This window comes from Elephas maximus, chromosome 13 (assembly GCF_024166365.1).
Source record: "Elephas maximus indicus isolate mEleMax1 chromosome 13, mEleMax1 primary haplotype, whole genome shotgun sequence".
NCBI lineage: Eukaryota > Metazoa > Chordata > Mammalia > Proboscidea > Elephantidae > Elephas > Elephas maximus.
Genome location: NC_064831.1, coordinates 72,992,278 through 73,015,059, shown reverse-complemented (window position 1 = coordinate 73,015,059; position 22,782 = coordinate 72,992,278). Strand labels below are relative to the sequence as shown.

The 22,782-nt window shown below is 40.5% G+C and overlaps 1 protein-coding gene across 1 annotated transcript in view; it reads left to right on the top strand.

Annotated features, from left to right (window-relative positions):
* SH3GL3 (SH3 domain containing GRB2 like 3, endophilin A3) overlaps window positions 1–22,782 on the top strand; it is a 194,673-nt gene that overhangs the window by 116,901 nt on the left and 54,990 nt on the right. Inside the window, exon 2 of the mRNA XM_049852581.1 lies at window positions 18,996–19,064. Coding sequence (XP_049708538.1) covers window positions 18,996–19,064 — 69 coding nt within the window. The remainder of the gene's footprint in view (window positions 1–18,995; window positions 19,065–22,782) is intronic.

Sequence of the window (22,782 nt, the reverse complement as noted above, 5' to 3'; positions counted from 1 at the left end):
CGATCTAGCCACAGAGCTGAGGGGTAACTTGGTTGATTCTTTGCTTTCCTATCTCCCTGTGCCTGCAAATTGCCAGATACTGTACCATCCAACAGTGGTATGCATCTGGATTTTCCTCCAGCATCCTTTTCCTTTCCATCTTCTGGCTTCAAGTAGAGCTTAACTTTAAACTCTTATCTCATGGAGCACTTTTAGATCCTTTTTTATCCAACAGGAACCAGACTACTGGTTGCCATTACCAGTTTCCAGACAAGAAGCCCGTCAGGATTTAACTCTGCTCGCAGTGTTTTATATTTCTGGTGCACAAAAATATTTATTCTCTTTTCGAGCATTGCTTATCTTTCTTGTTTTCTGTTTTTGATATTTAATCCATCATTGCTGTATATTCAGAGCAGAGGGGATGTGTCAAGTTTGAACTTATGTAGTCCTCTTCACCAGAAGTCGAAGCTTGAGTATTTACATTTAGCTTCCAGTGCTTTAAAGAAATGAGACTGAAGTTACTATAAACCTGGGACCAGGATCTGTGGAGCAAGGCTAGGGGCCTAAAGTGTCTATGTGTATGTGTCTTCTCTTCTGACACACACTCTAAATACCCTCTATGACACCAACTGCACGTGTAGTTCTTCTTCTGACCCTAAGTACCTGGAGCTAGGTCAGATCTGAGAAATTAAAGGATACTGTCCTCCAGACAGCCAAGCCTTTCCCAGACTTCAGACACCAGCCATGAGCTTTGGGGTTCCCAGGGTGCCCTCACTTCTGATGCGCTGGCTACAAATTCAGGAATCCCCACTATCCCCTTAGGAGACCAGCCTCAAGGTTGGGGGTCCCTAGGTCCCCCTCACTTCTGACCACATGGCTACAAATTTGGGGGTTCCCCCCACTCAGTTTACATAATCCACTAAAGTAACTCACAGAACTTAAGAAAGCACTATAATTATGATGAAAGTTTTATTATAGGAAAAGGATACAAATGAAGAGATGCATTGGGTGAGATCTGGGAAGGTCTCTGATGAAGAGCTTCCATGTCCCAGGGGGCACATCACCCTCCTGAGCATTGATGTCTTTCACCAATCAGGGAGCTCTTTGAGTTTCAGTGCCCAGAGTTTTTATATGAGTTTCATTACATAGGCATGATTGATTGAATCATTGCTTGTGTGGTTGAACTCAATCTCCAGCCCGTTCCCAGAGGTGGGGCTGATATCGTGTATTTCTGGCATGGGCAGCCGCCACCCAAGAGTCAGAACCTGTCAGTATAATCTGTCAGGTCTGATCTGTCAACTATGAATAACGAAGACTCCAGTCACTGGGGAAATTACAAGGGCTTAGAGATCACCTCCCAGAATCCAGGGACAAACAGCAGATTGTTTGGGTAAAATTAATTGTACATACCACAGGCCCTGCAGGGTTCATACCTATATTTTTTATCTTTATATTCCATGTCCCTATCAAGGTACCTTGACATTGTAGATGCTCAACAATATTTGTTGAATGATGAATTATCATGTATGGTCAGGTGGTCTGAATAGATAACGTCATATGTACATTTGCACTGTGTATTTGATACTGTATTTGTTTTGGAACAGCTGGACTCACTGGGGAATTCAGGAAAAACAGAAGAATGGTCATGACGCTTATCTGTGAATCCTGTTGAGAATAAGATTTCATACTGTTACCTCTTTCTGAACAAGAAAAGAATATTAATCTCACCAGTTCCCATTCTTCAAAGAGAAAACAGCCCTTTTTTTACTAGACATTTCCCTTTCTGAAACTCGAACCAGTGGAAAACATTCAGAGTAAGGAGGATTCAGATCTGACTATCAATGCTAAAGGCATTTTCAAATAGATATTTTAAAAGTGATTTATGTTTTGGCTTCAGGGCTTCCAGCAAACCTCTGAAATTAGAGGCAACTGTATTAGTTAGTGTTTGTTGTATTAAAAACCACTCCAAAACATAGTGGCTGAAAATAAAAGCCATTTATTTAGTTCACAATTCTTTGGGTCAACAATTTGGTCAGGGCTCGCCATTTGGGTCTGGTGACCTGGCAGATCTAGGCTGGGCTCATCACGTGTTAGTGGTCAGCTGCCAGATGAGCTGGGCTTTGGTGGCCTAACGTGGCTCAACCGGGATGACTTATCCCTGCTCTAAGTGGTCTTTCAGGAGCCCCTGAGTGGGATAAACAGTTAAGCACTCAGCAACTAACTGAAAGGTTGATGGTTTAAACACACCCAGAGGTGTCTGAGAAGAAAGGCCTGGTGATTTACTTCTAAAAGGTCACAACCATGAAAACCCTGTGGAAGGCAGTTCTATTCTGCAACACCTGGGGTCACCGTGAGTCAGAATTGACTTGATGGCAATGGACTTGGTCTTTTTTGGTAAGTGGTCTTTCATTCTGCAACAGGCAATTGTTAGCTGCCATCTTGTAGGCACCGAATTCATGGTGACCCCATGCACAATGGAATGAAATACTTCCCAGTCCTGTGCCATCCCCATGATTGGTTGTGAATTGGACTGTTATGATCTGTAGTATTTTCACTGGCTGATTTTTGGAAGTAGATCCTCAGGCCTTTCCTCCTAGTCCATCTTAGGCTGGAAGCTCTGCTGAAACCTGTTCGGCATCATAGCAGTACACAAGCCTCCAACGACTAATGGGTGGTGGCTACACGTGAGGTGCATTGGCCAGAAATTGAACCTGGGTCTCCGACATGGAAGGGGAGAATTCTACTACCAAAACACTAATGCCCCTTCCAGCAGGCTAGCTGATTCATGTGGCTGTGGCTACAGCGGACCTCAGAGTGAGCAGAAGTTTCTATAAAGCCTCTTTATAACTGTATGTATCTATAAAGTACACACTCAGTATCCACATAGTGTTGCTCACACTATTTTCTACTGGTGAAAGCAAGTCACAGGGTGGAGAAACAAGCTCCAGTTCTTTTTTAGTTTTGGTGAAAGTATACACAGTCATACACCATTACAATTTGTGCATGTACAACTCAGTGATCTATTGGTTACATTCTTCAAGTTGTGCAAACAGTCTCACCATCATTCTCTGAATTGTTCTACCACCATTGACTTAGACTTACTACCCCCTAAGCTTCTCACCCAGCCTTTTGAATTGCTGTTGTCAATTTGATCTCACAACCCAGAAACCCAGTGCCGTTGAGTTGATTCCGACTTTAAAAGAATTAAATTGATCTCAGATAATTCTTTTAAAGAGCACAGAGCTCAAGGTAGACATAATTTACTTAAGATAAACTACGTTTTGGTTCAAAGAATACTTCAGGGATAGTTTTGGTTTAAGGTTTAAAATGTAAAAATTATCTCAGGGCAATGGTTCCTGGGGTTCATACAGCTTCAATGGCTCCAGACACTCCGGCTTCCATTGAGAATTTGAAGTTCTGTTCCACATTCTTCCCCATTTTGATCAGGATTAATTCTTCTATAGAATCTTTGCTCAAAACGATTGGTAATGGTTTGGAACCACCTCTTGAGGGGAGGAACTGCAAAGCATTGTGGTCAGTTTTGCATTTTTCCAAGACAACAAAATACAGAATTCTTTTTTGGAGAGAGGCTTTGTAACTTTCATTAGATTCTCATATGTTGCCCCAAAAGAACCAATATTTTAAACAATTTCACTACTGAACAAAAAAATGTTTGGAGGGCTTGATTGATGGAGAAATGTGTCTAAAAGACTGTTTGCTGTGGGGCAATGGGATTCTTGATTGTTCCTGTTGAAGGTTATACCTCGTATCAAGTCATTAGAGTAATCCCCTCTTGACTTTGATGGCAACACCAAGCCTGAAAAATAAGAACTCAAGTTGTCTACTGTATTAGTTAGCTTCTACTGAGTAAAAAACCATCCCAAAGTTTAGTGTTTTAAAACAACAACCGTTTATTGGGCTCATGTTTATTTGGCTCAAAATTTAAGCTGGTCTCAGCTGGGCTGTCATGTATCTGTAGCCAGTGCAGGTCAGCTAAGTGGCTCTGATTGTGGGGTTGGCTGGGTGTCAGAATGAGGGTGACTGGGCCACTTGTCTCTCACCATGCAGTAAGCTAGCTTTAGCTTGTTCACATGGTGCTAGCAGGGTTTCAAGAGAATAAGTGGGAGCATACAAGAGATCTTAAGACCTAGAGTTGTTTCTGTTGTTCAAAACAAGTCACAAGCCCAGTGCAGATTCAAAGGATGGAGGTATAGACTCCAGCTCTTAATGGGAGAAACTACAAACCATATTATAAAGGGGAAGGGCAGAGAATTGTGACCATTCTCAGAATCTACCATTTTTCTCTCTGGCCACAATTATTCACTTTCCCCCTACATGCAAAATATACATACATTTAGGACCCCCGAAATGCTCAACCATTTATATTGCTCATACTTCTGCACGTTATTCAAGTAGGCTGGCATCAGCTGGGAGTTTTTCCGATTTTATTTGGGTTTCCTCATGCATCTGGTCATCTAGTTGGCTCTGATTCTGGGGGTTGGATGGCCACATCTCTCCAATCATCCTACAGGCTAGTCTGGGCTTGCTCACATGGTGGCATCGGGGTTCCAAGGGAGGGATTAGAAGCATGCAAGGCTCAGGCCTGGAATAAAGGCACTTCTGCCACCCTCTAGTGGCCCAAACAATCGCAAGGCCAGTCCAATCTCAAGGGGTAGGGAGGTAGACTCCAAATTTTGAGTGTGGAATTGCAAAGTAAAGAGGGAGAATTGTGGCCATTTTTTTAAAAAATTTTTATTTTGCTTTAAGTGGAAGTTTACAAATCAAGTCAGTCTCTCATGCAAAAATTTATATACACCTTGCTATATACCCCTAATTGCACTGCCCCTAGTGAGACAGCCTGCTCCTTACCTCCACTCTCTCTTTTCGTATCCATTCCACCAGCTCCTGACCCCTTCTGCCCTGTCATCTCCCCTCCAGATAGGAGATGCCAACATAGTCTCAAATGTCTACTTGATCCAAGAAGCTCACTCTTCACCAGCATCCCTCTCCATCCCATTGTCCAGTCCAATCCCTGTCTGAAGAGTTGGCTTTGGGAATGGTTCCTGTATTGGGCTAAGAGAAGGTCTGGGGGCCATGACCACTGGGGTCCTTCTAGTCAGAGTCGGACCATTAAGTCTGGCCTTTTTACGAGAATTTGGGGTCTGCATCCCACTGCTCTCCTGCTCCCCCAGGGGTTCTCTGTTGTGTTCCCTGTCATGGCAGTCATTGGTTGTAGCCAGGCACTATCTAGTTCTTCTGGTCTCAGGCTGATGTAGTCTCTGGTTTCTGTGGCCCTTTCTGTCTCTTGGGGTTGTCCTTGGTGTTCTTCATTCTCCTTTGATCCAGATGGGTTGAGACCAATTGATGCATCTTAGATGGCCGCTTGCTAGCGTTTAAGACCCCAGACGCCCCTCTCCAAAGTTGGATGTAGAATGTTTTATTAATAGATCTTATTATGCCAATTGACTTAGATGTCCCCTGAAACCATGGTCCCCAAACCGCCGCCCCTGCTACGCGGGCCTTCAAAGTGTTCAATTTATTCAGGAAACTTCCTTGCTTTTGGTTTAGTCCAGTTGTGCAGACCTCGCCTGTATTGTGTGTTATTTTTCCCATCACCTGAAGTAGTTCTTATCTACTATCTAGTTAGTGAATACCCCTCTTCCACCGTCCCTCCCTCCCCCCTCTCTAACCATCAAAGAATATTTTCTTCTCTGTTTAAACTATTTCTCAAGTTCTTGTAACAGTGGTCTTATACAATATTTGTCCTTTTGCAACTGACTAATTTCACTCAGCATAATGCCTTCCAGATTCCTCCATGTTATGAAACGTTTCACAGATTCATCACCGTTCTTTATTGATGCATAGTATTCCATTGTGTGAATATATCATAATTTATCCATTCATCCGTTGATGGGCACCTTGGTTGCTTCCATCTTTTTGCTATTGTAGACAGTGCTGCAGTGAACATGGGTGTGCATGTATCAGTTCAGGTAAAGGCTCTTATTTCTCTAGGATATATTCTAAGGAGTGGGATTGCTGGATCGTCTGGTAGTTCTATTTCTAGCTTTTTAAGGAAGTGCCAAATCGATTTCCAAGTTGGTTGTGCCATTTGACATTCCCATCAGCAATATATAAGTGTTCCAATCTCTCCACAGCATCTCCAACATTTATTATTTTGTGTTTTTTGGATTAATGCCTGCTTTGTTGGAGTGAGATTAAATCTCATTGTAGTTTTGATCTGCATTTCTCTAATGGCTAATGATCATTAGCATTTCCTCATATATCTGTTAGCTACCTGAATGTCTTCTTTAGTGAAGTGTCTATTCATTTCTTTTGCCCATTTTTTAATTGGGTTATTTGTCTTTTTGTAATTGAGTTTTTGCAGTATCATGTAGATTTTAGAGATCAGGTGCTGATCGGAAATGTCATAGCTAAAATTTGGATTCTTCATCTTTTTTTTAATCTTGATTTATTTTTGTGATTTCCCTGTCTGGGTCGACATCTGATTGCTCTGTCCAGTGTTCTAGTCTTGGGTCGATACCTGATATTATTGATTTTCTAACCAAAGAACTCCCTTTAGTATTTCTTGTAGTTTGGTTTGGGGTTTGTGTATCCCCTAAACTTCTGTTTATCTGGAAGTGTCCTAATTTCACCTTCATATCTGAGAGACAATTTTGCTGAATATATGATTCTTGGCTGGCAATTTTTTTCCATCAATGCTTTATATAAGTCATCCCATTGCCTTCTTGCCTGCGTGGTTTCTGCCAAGTAGTCTGAGTTTATTATTATTGACTCTCCTTTGTAGGTGACTTTTTGTTTATCCTTGGCTGCTCTTAACATTCTGTCTTTATCTTTGGTTTTGGCAAGTTTGATTATGTCTTGGTGACTTTCTTTTAAAATCTACCTCATGTTGAGTTCAGTGAGCATCTTGGATAGATATCTTCTCATCTTTTGTGATATCAGGAAAGTTTCCTGCCAATAAATCTTCAACAATTCTCTCTGTATTTTCGGTTATCCCTCCCTGTTCTGGTATTCTGATCACTCGTAGTTTATTTCTCTTGATAGAGTCCCATGTGATTCTTAAGGTTTCTTCATTTTTTAAAATTCTTTATCTGATTTTTCTTCAAATATATTGGTGTCAAGTGCTTTATCGTCAAGTTCAGAAATTCTGCCTTCCACTTGCTCAATGCTGCTCTTCTAACTTTCTATTGAGGTGTCTAATTCTGTAATTTTATTGTTAATCTTATGAATTTCTGATTGCTGTCTCTCTATGGCTCATAGCGACCCTATGGCTTATAGACAGCAATGAGTCGGAATTGACTTGACAGCAATGGATTTGGCTTTTTTTTTTTTTGGTCTCTGGACTTGTCCAGCTAATTAAATTTTTCATTATGTTCCTGAATAACCTTTTTAATTTCTTCAGCTGCTTTATCTGTGTGTTCCTTGGCTTGTTCAGCATATTGCCTGGTTTCCTTCCTGATGTCCTTCAAGGTTCTGTATATTAATCTTTTTGTATTCTGCATCTGGTAATTCCAGGAAGGCACTTTCATCTAGAAAATCCCTTGATTCTTGTTTTGAGAGCTTGTTGAGGTGATCATGGTCTGTTTCTTTACATAACTTATTATTGACTGTTGTCTCCATCTATAAGTTATTGTTTTAGTTTATTTTTTGTTTGCTTACCGTATCATAGCTTCTTGCTTTGTTTTGTTTTGATATTCCAAAATGGGTTCCTTGAGTGAGCTAGCTTGATTATTTTCACCTTTGGAGCTCTGATGTCCTGTCCCCAGATGGCTAGAGCTGTTATCAGGTATATCAGTCTAGGAGTCTGTTCAGTTTTCTTGTAAGAATTCAGCTCAGGTGTCTAGGTAGCTGATCATCAAGTGTGTGGTACAGGCTCCGTTCTACAGTCCTAGAGGGGCAGGGGTGATTGGTGTAAGTACCGGTATCTGGTTGCAGCAGGGGGTCACACTCTGAACAAGGCAGGGGGCTGAGAATTATTCCCCAAGTGTCTCTGAGGAAAGTGTGTCCCTCTTCCCTAGAGTGTACAGGTGGGTGGGTTCTGCAGACGGACCATGGGCACCCAAAGTTTTTGGTTGTAAGGACTGGGAGGTACCAGCTATCCTTGGACCCCTGTCACAGGTGGCTGGGTGACCTGAGTGGAGCCACCAGTCCTTAGGTCCCTGATGTGGGTAGGTGAGGACCCTGTTTAATATGCAAAGCAGTCTGAAACATCAAATACTCACCTCTCCACTGCACAGCTGAAACAGTTGTAGCCAACTAACAAGGGCCTATTCTCCTGAAATAGGCCCACACAGGTCCATGCAGTGGGGAAAGGTGTTCAAAGTCCATGGACCATTTATGCCTGGACAGGAGCCACTTCTGTCCTGAAATTCCCTGGTTAGTGGAGCTAGCATATTATCCTTTCCCCCAATTGCAAATTTATTCCTTCTCCAAGGCTGCAAGAATGGCTGTAGGCACTCAACAGGGCCTATCTCAGGCCCAGGGAGATCAACAGCCATTGAAGCAGGCTTGGGGGTGCAGTAAAACGTTCGCAAGTACTTAGGTTTTGCTGAAAGTGCCATTCTTCTCTGGTTCCAGAGGTGTGGCCATTTTTGTAATCTTCCGCATCCATTCGGTACAAGTAATTCCTTTTCACATTTCAACTTAAGTTAAATACTGTCTTTCTTCACTTATTTCTCTCCTATTGATGCTAATATAGTGTATGTGCAATATATGACCCAAATACTAGCAGAAAACCACACTTGGATTTAAGACAGTTCACAACCCTTTTACCATTAATTGATGGTACCCACTTTACTACTGATTTTTATATTCATATAAATATATATTTTTAATAATTTTTATTGTGCTTTAAGTGAAAATTTACAAATCAAGTCAGTCTCTCATATAAAAACTTGTATACACCTTGCTACATACTCCCAATTAAAAAAAACAAAAAACAAAAATTACTCTCCTTTTAATGAGACAGCCCACTCTCTCCCTCCACTCTCTCTTTTCGTGTCCATTCTGCCAACTTCTAACCCCCCTACCCTCTCATCTCCCCTCCAGGGAGAAGATGCCAACACAGTCTCAAGTGTCCACCTGATCCAAGAAGCTCACTCCTCACCAGCATCCCTCTCTAACCCATTGTCCAGTCCAATCCATGTCTGAAGAGTTGGCTTTGGGAATGGTTCCTGTCCTGGGCCAACAGAAGGTCTGGGGGCCGTGACCACTGGGGTCCTTCCAGTCTCAGTCAGACCATTAAGTCTGGTCTTTCTATGAGAATTTGGGGTCTGCATTCCGCCGTTCTCATGCTCCCTCAGGGGTTCTCTGTTGTGTTCCCTGTCAGGGCAGTCATCGGTTGTAGCCGGGTACCATCTAGTTCTTCTGGTCTCAGGATGATGTAGTCTCTGGTTCACATGGCCCTTTCTGTCTCTTGGGCTCGTAATTACCTTGTGTCCTTGGTGTTCTTCATTCTCCTTTGATCCAGGTAGTTTGAGACCAATTGATGCATCTTAGATGGCTGCTTGCTAGCGTTTAAGCCCCCAGACACACTCTTCAAAGTGGGATGCAGATTGTTTTGTTAGTAGATTTTATTATGCCAATTGACTTAGATGTCCCCTGAAACCATGGTCCCCAGGCCCCTGCCCCTGCTACACTGGCCTTCAAAGCATTCAGTTTATTCAGGAAACTTCTTTGCTTTTCGTTTAGTCCAGTTGTGCTGACCTCCCTTGTATTGTGTGCTGTCTTTCCCTTCACCTAAAGTAGTTCTTATCTACCACCTAATTAGTGAATACCCCTTTCACCCTGTCTCCCTCCCTCCTCTCATAACCACAAAAGAATGTTTTCTTCTCAGTTTAATTTCTCAAGTTCTTATAATAGTGGTCTTATACAATATTTGTCCTTTTGCAACTGACTAATTTCACTCATCATAATGCCTTCCAGGTTCCTCTATGTTATGAAATGTTTCACAGATTCCTCCCTGTTCTTTATCGATGTGTAGTATTCCATTGTGTGAATATACCATAATTTATTTATCCATTCATCCGTTGATGGGCACCTTGGTTGCTTCCAACTTTTTGCTGTTGTAAACAGTGCTGAAATAAACATGGGTGTGCATGTATCTGTTTGTATAAAGGCTCTTATTTCTCTAGGATATATTCCAAGGAGTGGGATTGCTGGATCGTATGGTAGTTCTATTTCTAGCTTTTTAAGGAAGTGCCAAATAGATTTCCAAAGTGGTTGTACCATTTTAAATTCCCACCAGCAGTGTATAAGTGTTCCAGTCTCTCCACAGCATCTCCAACATTTATTATTTTGTGTTTTTTGGATTAATGCCAACCTTGTTGGAGTGAGATGAAATCTCATTGTCATTTTGATCTGCATTTCTCTAATGGCTAATGATTGTGAACATTTCCTCATGTATCTGTTAGCTACCTGAATGTCTTCTTTAGTGACATATCCATTCATATCTTTGGCCCATTTTTTAATTGGGGTTATTTGTCTTTTTGTAGTTGAGCTTTTGCAGCAGCATGTAGATTTTAGAGATCAGGTGCTGATCGGAAATGTCATAGCTAAAAACAGTTTCCCAGTCTGTAGGTAGTCTTTTTACTCTTGGTGAAGTCTTTGGATGAGCATAGGTGTTTGATTTTTAGGAGCTCCCAGTTATCTAGTTTTTCTTCTCCATTCTTAATAATGTTTTGTATACTGTTTATGCCATGTATTAGGGCTTCTAACATTATCCCTAATTTTTCTTCCATGATTGTTATCATTTTAGGTTTTATATTTAGGTCTTTGACCCAGTTTAGGCTCGTTTTTGTGCATGGAGTGAGGTATGGGTCTAGTTTCTTTTTCTTTGCAGATGGATATCCAGTTATGCCAGCACCATTTGTAATAAAGACTGTCTTTTCCCCATTTAACTGTTTTGGGGCCTTTGTCAAATATCAACTGCTCATATGTGGATGGATTTATGTCTGGATTCTCAATTCTGTTCCATTGGGGCCTTTGTCAAATATCAACTGCTCATATGTGGATGGATTTATGTCTGGATTCTCAATTTTGTTCCATTGGTCCAAGTATCTGTTGTTGCACCAGTACCAGGCTCTTTTGACTACTGTGGCTCTATAATAGGTTCTAAAATCAGGTAAAGTAAAGCCTCCCACTTTTGTTCTTCTTTTTCAGTAATGCCTTATATATACTGGGCCTCTTTCCCTTCCATATGAAATTGGTGATTTGTTTCTCCATCTCATTGAAGAATGTCGTTGGGATTTGGATTGGAATTGCATTAAATGTATAAATCGCTTTTGGTAGAATTGACATTTTTATAATGTTAAGTCTTCCTATCCACAAGCCAGGTATGTTCTTCCACTTAATGTAAGTCTCTTTTGGTTTCTTGTAGAAGCGTACTGTAGTTTTCTTTGTATAAGTCTTTTATATCTCTGGTAAGATTTATTTCTAAGTATTTTACCTTCTTGGGGGCTACTGTAAATGGCATTGATTTGGTGATTTCCTCTTCAATGTTCTTTTTGTTGGTATAGAGGAATCCAACTGATTTTTGTATGTTTATCTTGTATCCCGATACTCTGCTGAACTCTTCTATTAGTTTCAGTAGTTTTCTGGAGGATTCCTAAGGGTTTTCTCTGTATGAGATCATGTCATCTGCAAACAGAGATACTTTCACGTCTTCCTTGCCAATCTGGATACCCTTTATTTCTTTATCTAGCCTAATCGCTCTGGCTAGGACCTCCAACACGATGTCGAATAAGAGTGGTGGTAAAGGGCATCCTTGTCTGGCTTCTGATCTCAATGGGAATGCTTTCAGGCTCTCTCCATTTAGGGTGATGTTGGCTGTTGGCTTTGTAGAAATGCCCTTTATTATGCTGATTCCTTCTATTCCTATTTTGCTGAGAGATTTTATCATGAATGGGTGTTGAACTTTGTCAAATGCCTTTTCTGCATCCATTGATAAAATCATGTGATTCTTGTCTGTTGTTTTATTTATGTGGTAAAAAAAGAAGTAGATTACATTAATTGTTTTTCTAATGTTGAACCATCCCTGCATACCTGGTATGAATCCCACTTGGTCCTGGTGAATTATTTTTTTGATGTTGTTGAATTCTATTGGCTAGAATTTTGTTGAGGATTTTTGCATCTATGTGCATGAGGGATATAGGTCTATAATTTTCTTTTCTTGTGGTGTCTTTACCTGGTTTTGGTATCAGGGATACGGTGGCTTCATAGAATGAGTTTGGTAGTATTCTGTCCTTTGCTATGCTCTGAAATGCCTTTAATACTAGTGGTGTTAACTCTTCTCTGAAAGCTTGGTAGAACTCTGCCTGAAGCCGTCCAGACCAGGGCTTTTTTTTGTTGGGAGTTTTTTGATGACCTTTTCAATCTCTTCTTTTTTTATGGGTCTATTCAGTTGTTCTACCTCTGTTTGTGTTAGTTTAGGTAGGTAGTGTGTTTCTAGGAATTCATCCATTTCTTCTAGGTTTTCAAATTTGCTTGAGTATAGTTTTTCATAGTAATCTGATATGATTCTTTTACTTTCAGTTGGGTCTGTTGTAATATCGCCTATCTCATTTCTTATTCAGGTTATTTGCTTCCTCTCCTGTTTTCCTTTTGTCAGTTTGGCCAGTGGTTTATCAATTTTGTTGATTTTTTCAAAAAACCATCTTTTGGTCTTGTTAATTCTTTTAAGTGTTTTTCTGTTTTCTGTTTCATTTAGTTCAGCTCTAATTTTTATGATTTGTTTTCTTCTGGTGCCTGTGAGTTTCTTTTGTTGCTCTCTATTTTTTCAAGTTGTAGGGATAATTCTTTGATTTTGGCCTTTTCTTCTTTTTCGATGTGTGCATTTATTGATATAATTTGGCCTCTGAGTACCGCTTTTGCTGTGTCCTAGAGGTTCTGATAGGAATTGTTTTCATTCTTATTGGATTTTCTGAATTTCTTTATTCCATCCTCAATGTCTTTTATAATCCAGTCTTTTTTGAGCAGGGTATTGTTCAGTTTCCAAGTGTTTGATTTCTTTTCTGTGCTTTTCCTGTGATTGATTTCCACTTTTGTGGCCTTATGGTCAGAGAAGATGATTTGTAATATTTCAGTGTTTTTAGATTCTGCTAAGGCTTGCTTTATGACCTAATATGTGGTCTATTCTAGAGAATGTTCCATGTGCACTAGAAAAGAAAGTATACTTGGTTGCTGTTGGGTGGAGTGTTCTGTACATGTCTATGAGGTCAAGTTGTTTGACTGTGGCATTTAGATCTTCCGTATCTTCATGGAGCTTCTTTCTGGATGTCTTGTCCTTCACCGAAAGTCGTGTGTTGAAGTCTCCTATTATTATTGTGGAGCCGTCTATCTCACTTTTCAATGCTGATAGAGTTTGTTTTATGTATCTTGCAGCCCTGTCATTGGGTGCATAAATATTTTATATGGTTATATCTTCTTGGTGTATTGTCCGTTTATTCATTATTTAGTGTCCTTCCTTATCCTTTCTGATGGATTTAACTTTAAAGTCTATTTTGTCAGAAATTAATATTGCCACTCCTGCTCTTTTTTGATTGTTGTTTGCTTGATATATTTTTTTCCATCCTTTGAGTTTTAGTTTGTTTGTGTCTCTAAGTCTAAGGTGTGTCTCTTGTAGGGAGCATATAGATGGATCTTGTTTTTTAATCCATTTTACCACTCTCTGTCTCTTTATTGGTGCATTTAGTCCATTTACATGTAGGGTAATTATGGATAGGTATGAATTTAGTGCTATCATTCTGATGTCTTCTTTTGTGTGTTGTTGACAGTTTCTTTTTCCCACTTGATTTTATGTGCTGAGTAGATTATCTTTATATGTTGTCCTTTCCTCATGTTTGTTGTTATTGATTTTGTTTCTGCTGAGTCTCTATTTTTTTCTTAAATTTTATTTTGATGAGTAGGATAGTTTGTCTCCTTTGTGGTTACCTTATTATTTACCCGTATTTTTCTAAATTTAAACCTAGCTTTTATTTCTTTGTATCACCACATTTTCTTCTCCATATGGAAGGTATATGATTACATTTCTTAGTCCCTCTTTATTTTTCTAATGTTGTCTTCTTTTATATAATAACGTTGCTGTTACCCTGTTTTGAGCCTTTTTTTTTTTTTTTAATAATCTTGCTTGGTTTTTTTTTATTTCCCTGTCTGGGTTGACTTCTGGTTGCTCTGCCCAGTGTTCTAGCCTTGGGTTGATACCTGATACTATTGATTTTCTAACCAAAGAACTCCCTTTAGTGTTTCTTGTAGTTTTGGTTTGGTTTTTACAAATTCCCTCAACTTGTGTTTATCTTGAAATGTCTTAATTTCACCTTCATATTTAAGAGACAGTTTTGATGGATATATGATTCTTGGCAGGCAATTTTTTTGCCTTCAATTTTTTAAATATGTCATCCCATTGCCTTCTTGTCTGCTTGGTTCCTGCTGAGTAGTCTAAGTTTATTCTTATTGGCTCTGCTTTGTAGGTGATTTTTCGTTTATCCCTAGCTGCTCTTATAATTTTCTCTTTATCTTTGGTTTTGACAAGTTTGGTTATAATATGTCTTGGGGACTTTCTTTTCAGTTCTACCTTATGTGGAGTTCGATGAGCATCTTGGATAGATATCTTCTCATCTTTCATGATATCAGGGAAGTTTTCTGCCAACAAATCTTCAACAATTTTCTCTGTATTTTCTGTTATCCCTCCCTGTTCTGGTACTCCAGTCACTCGTAGGTTATTTCTCTTGATAGAGTCCCATGTGATTCTTAAGGTTTCTTCATTTTTTTAAATTCTTTTATCGGATTTTTCTTCAGATATATTAGTGCCAAGTGATTTATCTTTGAGCTCAGAAATTCTAGCTTCTACTTGCTCAATTCTGCTTCTCTGACTTTCTATTGAGTTGTCGACTTGTGTAATTTTATTGTTAATCTTCTGAATTTCTGATTGCTTCCTGTCTATGGATTTTTCCAGATTAAACTTTTCATTATGTTCCTCAATAATCTTTCAAATTTCTTCAATTGCTTTATCTGTGTGTTCCTTGCCTTGTTCTGCGTATTGCCTCATTTCCTTCCTGATGTCTTGAAGGGTTCTGTATATTCAACTTTTGTATCCTGCATCTGGTAATTCCAGGAATGCACTTTCATCTAGGAGATCTCTGGAATGTTTTTTCTGAGAGCCTGTTGAGGTGATCATGGTCTGTTTCTTTATGTGACTTGATATTGACTGTTGTCTGCGAGCCATCAATAAGTTATTGTATTAGTTTATGCTTGCTTACTGTGTCGTAACTTCTTGCTTTGTTTTGTTTTATTATACCCCTATGGGTTGCTTGAATGAGCTAGCTTGATTATTTTTGCCTTTGGAGCTCTGGTGTCCTGTCCCCAGCTGGCTAGAGCTGTTATCAGGTATATCAGTCTAGGAGTCCATTCAGTTTTCTTGTATGAATTCAGCTCAGGTTTCCAGGTAGCTGATCATTAAGTGTGTGGTACAGGCTCTGTCCTATAGTCTTAGAGGGGCAGGGGTGATTGGCATATACACTGGTATCTGATTGCAGCAGGGGGTTACGCTCTGAACAAAGCAGGGGGCTGAGAACTGACCCCCGAGTGTCTCTGAGGAAATCGTGTCCCTGTTCCCTAGAGCATGCAGGTGGGTGGGTTCTGCAAACGGACCATGGGCACCCAAAGTTTTTGGTTGTAAGCACTGGGAGGTATGAGTTATCTTGGACCCCTGTCGTGGGTGGCTGGGTTACCTGAGTGGAGCTACCAGTCGTTAGGTCCCTGATGTGGGTAGGTGAGGACCTTGTTTAATAGGCAAAGCAATGTCAAACATCAAACACCCACCTCTCCACTGCACAACTGAAATGGTTGTAGTCTGCCAACAAGGGCCTATTCTCCCGAAATAGGCTCACACAGGTCCATGCAGAAGGGAAAGGTGCTCAAAGTCCACGGATAGTTTATGCCTGGACAGGAGCTGCTTCTGTCCTGAGCTCCCCTGGTTAGTGGAGCTAGCAAATTATCTTTTCCCCCAAATGAAAATATTTTCCTTCCCCAAGGCTGGGAGAATGGGTTTAGGTGCTCAACAGTGCCTGTCTCAGGCCCAGCGAATTCAGCCGCTGAAGCTGTTTTGCGGGTAGGGGGGCCAAGTTAAAATATATGCAAGTGTTTAGCTTTTGCCGTGAGTGCCGTTCTCCTCAGGTTCCAGAGGTGTGAGTAGGCTGTGTGGCTGCTGCTTCTCCCTGAGGAAACCACGGCTGAACACTAGTACCAGCCCACTGCCGCCGCAGCTCTGGGAATGGTGCGTGAGGACTCCTCGCGATTCAGGTCCGGTAACTCCTCTCCACTTCTGAATGGTCTCTTCCTCCTCCTGCCCCTCAGTTTGTTTTCTAAACTTGCCTTTGAAACTCAGGGCTCCCAGCTTGTCACAAATATACTCGTTTCACTTGTTTTTTCAGGTCTTTTTTGTAAAGAGGGCTTGCCGGAACTCTCTGTCTATTCCGCCATCTTGGCTTCACCTCCCATATAAATATTTTAAATGTATAAACAATTATATTGATGTACTTTCCTAAAGAAAGTGATTTAATAGATTTTCTTTTTCCAATCCAGCCTCCTTGTTCTCGAATCCAACACACACTGGTTCCAGAGTTGGTTTTCTAAAAGGTTCCTGACTGCATCTTGTTCCACTAAGAATCTTTTGGGACTTCTCAATCACACTCTTTAGCTTGGCATTCAGGAATCTGGCCCGTACCTACCTTTCAGATTTTATTTTCTTTCATTTTCCCTTGAGTGCTATTCATTAGAGCTTAAACCAAATTCCTTGATGTTTCTTGAGTGCATTTGCCCTACACCCGTGGTTCTCAACCAGAAAAAATTTTGTCCCCCAGGAGACATATGGCAATGTCTGAAGATGTTTTTGGTTATAACAACTGGGGGTGGTGTTCGTGCTACTGGCATCTAATGGGTAGAGGCCAGAGGTGCTGCTGAACATCCTAAAATGCACAGGAGAGTCCCTCACAACAAAGATTAATAATCTAAATGTTAATAGTACCGAGGTTGAGAAACCCTGCCCTATACATTTTGGCTCTGGGTCTTTGTTTTATCCTGCTTCATCCTGGAAGGTTTTTCCTTCAGTGCTTCCTGTTGAAATGCCCTCTATTTTTAAAAGCTTGCTCAAATGCCATGTCTTTTAGGAAACAGGTCCTGGGTGACCCTCACCCCTACCCCCACGCTGGGAGCTATTGGCATCCTTTCTATGCATCACTGAAGTACCTACCACTTAGCATGTTTATAACATTTTCAGTATTTATACTAGTTTAGTACTATTTTTTTTTTATTTTTATTGTGCTTTAAGTGAAAATTTACTAATCAAGTCAGTCCCTCATACAAAAACTCGTATACACCTTGCTACACACTCCCGATTGCTCTCCCCCTAATGAGACAGCCCACTCCCTCCCTCCACTATCTCTTTTCCTGTCCATTTCGCCAGTTTCTAAGCCCCTCTACCCTCTCATCTCCCCTCCAGGGAGGAGATGACAACATAGTCGCAAGTGTTCACCTGATCCAAGAAGCTCACTCCTCACCAGCACCCCTTTCCATCCCATTGTCCAGTCCAATCTCTGTCTGAAGAGCTGGCTTTGGGAATGGTTCCTGTCCTGGGCCAACCGAAGGTCTGGGGACCATGACCACCAGGGTCCTTCTAGTCTCAGACAATTAAGTCTGGTCTTTTTACGAGAATTTGGGGCCTGCATCCCACGACTTGCCTGTTCCCTCAGGAATTCTCTGTTGTGTTCCCTGTCAGGGCAGTCATCAGTTGTAGCCAGATACCATCTAGCTCTTCTGGTCTCAGACTGATGTAGTCTCTGGTTTATGTGGCCCTTTCTGTTTCTTGGGCTCGTAATTACCTTGTGTCCTTGGTGTTCTTCATTCTCCTTTGATCCAGGTGGGTTGAGACCAATTGATGTATCTTAGATGGCCACTTGCTAGCATTTTAAGACCCCAGACGCCTCTCTCCAAGGTGGGATACAGAATATTTTCTTAATAGATTTTATTATGCCAATTGACTTACATGTTCCCTGAAACCATGGTCCCCAAACCCCCACCGCTGCTATGCTGGGCTTCGAAGCATTCAATTTTTTCCTTCTCCAAGGCCGGGAGGATGGCTGTAGGTATTCAACAGTGCCTATCTCAGGCCCAGGGAATTGAGCCGCTGAAGCCAACTTGGGGGTGGGGGGGTGGGGGGCATGGTAAAATATACGCAAGTGTTTAGCTTTTGCCGAGAGCGCTGTTTTCCTCAGGTTCTGGAGGTGTGAGTAGGCTGAATGGCTGGCTGCTTCTCCCTGAGGAAGTTGCGGTCGAACGCTAGTACCAGCCCGCTGCCGCTGCCGCTCCAGGAATGGTGCCTTTGGGCTTCCTGCGATTCAGGGCCGGTAACTCCTCTCAGCTTCTGAACCATCTCTTCCTCCCCCTGGGTTTGTTTCTGAGCTTGCCTTTGATGCTCAGAGCTCCTAGCTTGTCATAAATATACTCGTTTCACTTGTTTTTCGGGTCTTTGTTGTAAAGAGGGCTTAATGGAAGCGTCTGTCTATTCTGCCATCTTGGCTCCGCCTCAGTACTATTGTTTTAATTTTCTTTTATTGTTCCTCTCTCATCTTATAGTTGAGTGTTTAGTTATTAACACTTTTGCTGGACTGTGTGCTTCTGGGCAACAAGGATCCTATCTTATTTCTCTGAGTTACTAGCAGAGCACCTACCACATGCCTTACACATATTTAAAAAATTAAAAAACAAACAAACAAAAAAAAACACATATTAGGTACATAATAATATCTGCTGAGAGTTTGAGAAGTGTATGTTTTCCCCCATCCTTAAATATGCTTACTCCTCCCAACAATTATCTTTTCTTAAAGGATTTAGCCCCCCGCCCCCAAAAGCAACAAGTTAAATCTGTTTTTTAAAAATATTTTAAGTAAAAAACTGTGATAAGAAATAATAGTACAATGCAATTGTTTGTTTTATTTTTGCAGCTCTTTAGTGAAAAAATAAGTGGTGTTGAAGGAACAAAATTAGATGATGAATTTCTGGACATGGCAAAGGTAAGATAAGTTTTTTTTTCTTTTTTTTAAATTTTACTTTAGATGAAGGTTTACGGAGCAAATTAGTTTCTCATTAAACAGTTAATACACATATTGTTTTGTGACATTGGTTTGCAACCCCACGACATGTCAGCACTCCCCCCTTCTTGACCTTGGGTTCCCCATTACCAGCTTTCCTGTCCCTTCCTGCCTTTTAGTCCTTGCCCCTGGTCTGGTGTGCCCATTAAGCCTTGTTTTGTTTTATGGGCCTGTCTAATCTTTGGCTGAAAGGTGAACCTCAGGAGTGACTTCATTACTGAGCTAAAAAGGTATCTGAGAGCCATACTCTCAGGGTTTCTCTAGTCTCTGTCAGGCCAGTAAGCCTGGTCTTTTTTTGTTAGTTAGAATTTTGTTCTACATTTTTCTCCAGCTCTGTCTGGTACCCTCTATTGTTAACCCTGTCAGAGCAGTATCTTAGAGGGCCACTCATAAGCATTTAAGACCCCAGATGCTACTCACAAAAGTAGGGTATAGAACATTTTCTTTATAAAACTATGTTATGCCAGTTGAGCTAGTTGTCCCTTGAGACCATGGTTCCCACAGCCCTCAGCCCAGTAATTCAGTCTCTCAGGGAGTTTGGATGTGTCTATGAAGGCTGCATGACTTTGCCTTGATCAAGTTGTGCTGACTTCCTCAGTAGAGAAAATTTTAATATGTAAATTTTATTCCAAATTGACTTTTGTAGTAAAATGAGCTATACTGATACTGTAAAGTATATTAGAGTGAGAATCTAGGATGGTTAAACACGGGCATGAATATGGAATTCAAAAGGCAATTCGTTCACAATTCCAAGCTGAAATAAAACCCTCAGTATAATTCCACATCCAGTCTAGGCAGGTTCATGGAGATGGGAAGTGACTGTCTTGGACCCTGTTTCCCTCTAGTGGAAAGAAGTTGAAATGCTCAAAAGATGAGCAGTCTTAGCAGTTGCTGCAAGAAAAAGGCCATAGTATTTTGTGGTCATATGTCTTGGAGAACTAAAATATATTTCTGGGATAAGACCTTTCAGAGTTATACAGATTGACTCACTGTGTGGCTTATTCTGAGTCTGTTCCCCATGTGTTGGCCGAAGTACACGACAAATGACTTTTATGCTGGTTCTGCTGCTAGAACTAGCAGTGTGAACTTGGACAAGCTATTTCACCTTTTCAGAATTGTAACCCAAGGATAATGATATGTGCCCTGCTTGCCTCACATGGACGTTGTGAGAATTATGCAAAAATGAATGTAATCAAAGCCTTTAGAAAAACAGGACGAGCTTGATACAGAAATGATTGCAACATACTCCAAAGAATGTTTCCTGGTCAGCTGTATGGATTAGCTTAGGTGGAGGGAGAACTGGGACCACTAGTATTTACCAGCTTCATCAGTTTACTTTCCGTTTGTCTTGGACCCTTTAAATATAGCCTTGCTTTAATAATTAGGTGCCACAGGTGAGAGAGGGAGGAGATAAAGCAAAACATCTGCCCTCAGGTTTAACACTGAGGCCACGTGATATAGCAGAGACATTAGCAGATGCTGGAGAAGGAAGGTGATCTCCAGGCTGTGGCTTGGGGAGTACTCTGTCCAGGCTACCTTGGCCCTAGCCAGCCTGTTCTCCCTGTTTTCTGAATGAGAGCTATTGCATTTCTAGAAATATTAATGACTTGAGGGGAAAAGATTACCTCGTTTTTGCTTTTCAAAAAAGCTAATTCTGGAAATTGAAGAACATGAAAACATTTTAATATCATTAACATTTCTGAATTTTAAAAATCTCCTGATGTCTCAAGATATTATGTTTATTACTCATAAAATGATTCCATTAAAATGTTAAATTTAAAAGCATATTTCAGGAGTTATAATTTCAGTTGATGGACTGAGATCTATCTTGTTTACCTTCTCTGTCTTTAAATCCCAGTGAATAACCAGAGAAATATAAATTCTATTGATGAAACAGGGAAAATCATGGAAATATACATACAGCAGAAAGCTTAAGGACTTTATGGGAAGAGATGAATTAGGTGGAATGTGACCCTCCTAAAACATGACACAGAAATGACAAAATGATGGAGACAAACATCCCATGGCAAATAATCACCACACAAAAGTGGAGGAGCAATGGTAACGTCAAGTAAAATTTGATGCAAAAAACAACTAAGTGGAAAAGGAGGTTTTTAATATATATATATATAAAAGGATGCAGTCATATAGTCTATTAGAATATTGTAACAGTTATGAATCACTGTGCACCACATAATATAGCGTGTAAATACGTAAGGTAAAAGCTGTCAGAAATACATGGAGAATTGACAAAAACCAGAGCAGAAGATTTCACATACCTCTCATAAGAGAATAATTAATTTGATAAATACTAGACAGATTCATGGAGGATTTGCATAAATATGATTAACAACTTTGACTATAAATAGGTGTAGACATCTGCATTCCCTGAATAGAGAATGCACATTCTTTTCAAATACTTTTGTGACAGTTACAATCGCCAGTCATGTACTAGGCCACAGGGAAAAATACAGTTACAGATTGTTTAGTCATGAATGACAGAATCTGTATATCAAAACCCATGATATATGGCTAAATCTTAAATACATTTAATAGAAAATAAACTTTGGGAGAAATTGAATCATTCAAGCCAAGAAGCTAGGAAGAGAACAGCAAATTGAGTAACGCTAAGTAGAAGGAGGAAATCAATACAGATAAAAGGAGAGATTAATGAAATAGAAAGCAATAACAAAAAGGTAGAAGCAATAAATGAACCCAAGAGCTGTTATTTTTGAAAAGCCATAAAATTATAAACCTCTACCAAGACCGACCAAGAAAGAGAAAGGGGAAAAACATTAATAAATTACATAAGGAAGAGAATATAAATACAGAATCATATTCTCCTTTTTCTCCTCTCCCCCCCTTTATTCCCCTCTCCCTCTTCTTCCTCCTCCTCCATCTTCTAATAAACAGACATTGGAAACCAGGAATGCTAGTGTCTCTCTAACATAGGTCTGAGGCCTGCTTGCCCTCCTAAGAGAGCCAGTAGCACAGGCCTCCAGACACCCCATGGGCAGGATGCCAACCAAAAAAAAAAAAACCAAACCCAGTGCCGTCGAGTTGATTCCGACTCATAGTGACCCTATAGGACAGAGTAGAACTGCCCCATAGAGTTTCCGAGGAGTGCCTGGGGGATTCAAACTGCCGACCCTTTGGTTAGCAACCGTAGCACTTAACCACTACGCCACCAGGGTTTCTAGGATGCCAACATTAGGTGTAAACTCTAGATTTAATCAACTGGCAAAGATGCAATGTCTTCACACCAGGTAGATTTTACAAAATTTATTTTCATTTCTCTACTTTCTCTATTTTTCTGATTGTTTGTAAGCTATTCACATGGCATTTTTATAAACATACAGATGTACACACATGTACACAGACACATCATAGTATCCCCTTTCTTTCTGGGAGGGAGGTTTTGTTTTTGTTTTAAAACTGCATTAGTTATTATTATTATTTTGGCTAAAAACAACACCCGTTTATTATATCACAGTTTCCATGGGTCAGGAATCCAAGCACGGTCCTCTGCTCAGAGTCTCACAAGGCCGCTGTCAGGGTGTTCAGGCTGTATTTTCATCTGGAGCTCAGTGTCTTCTTCCAAGCTCATTCGGATTGTTGACAGAATCTATTCCTTTCAGTT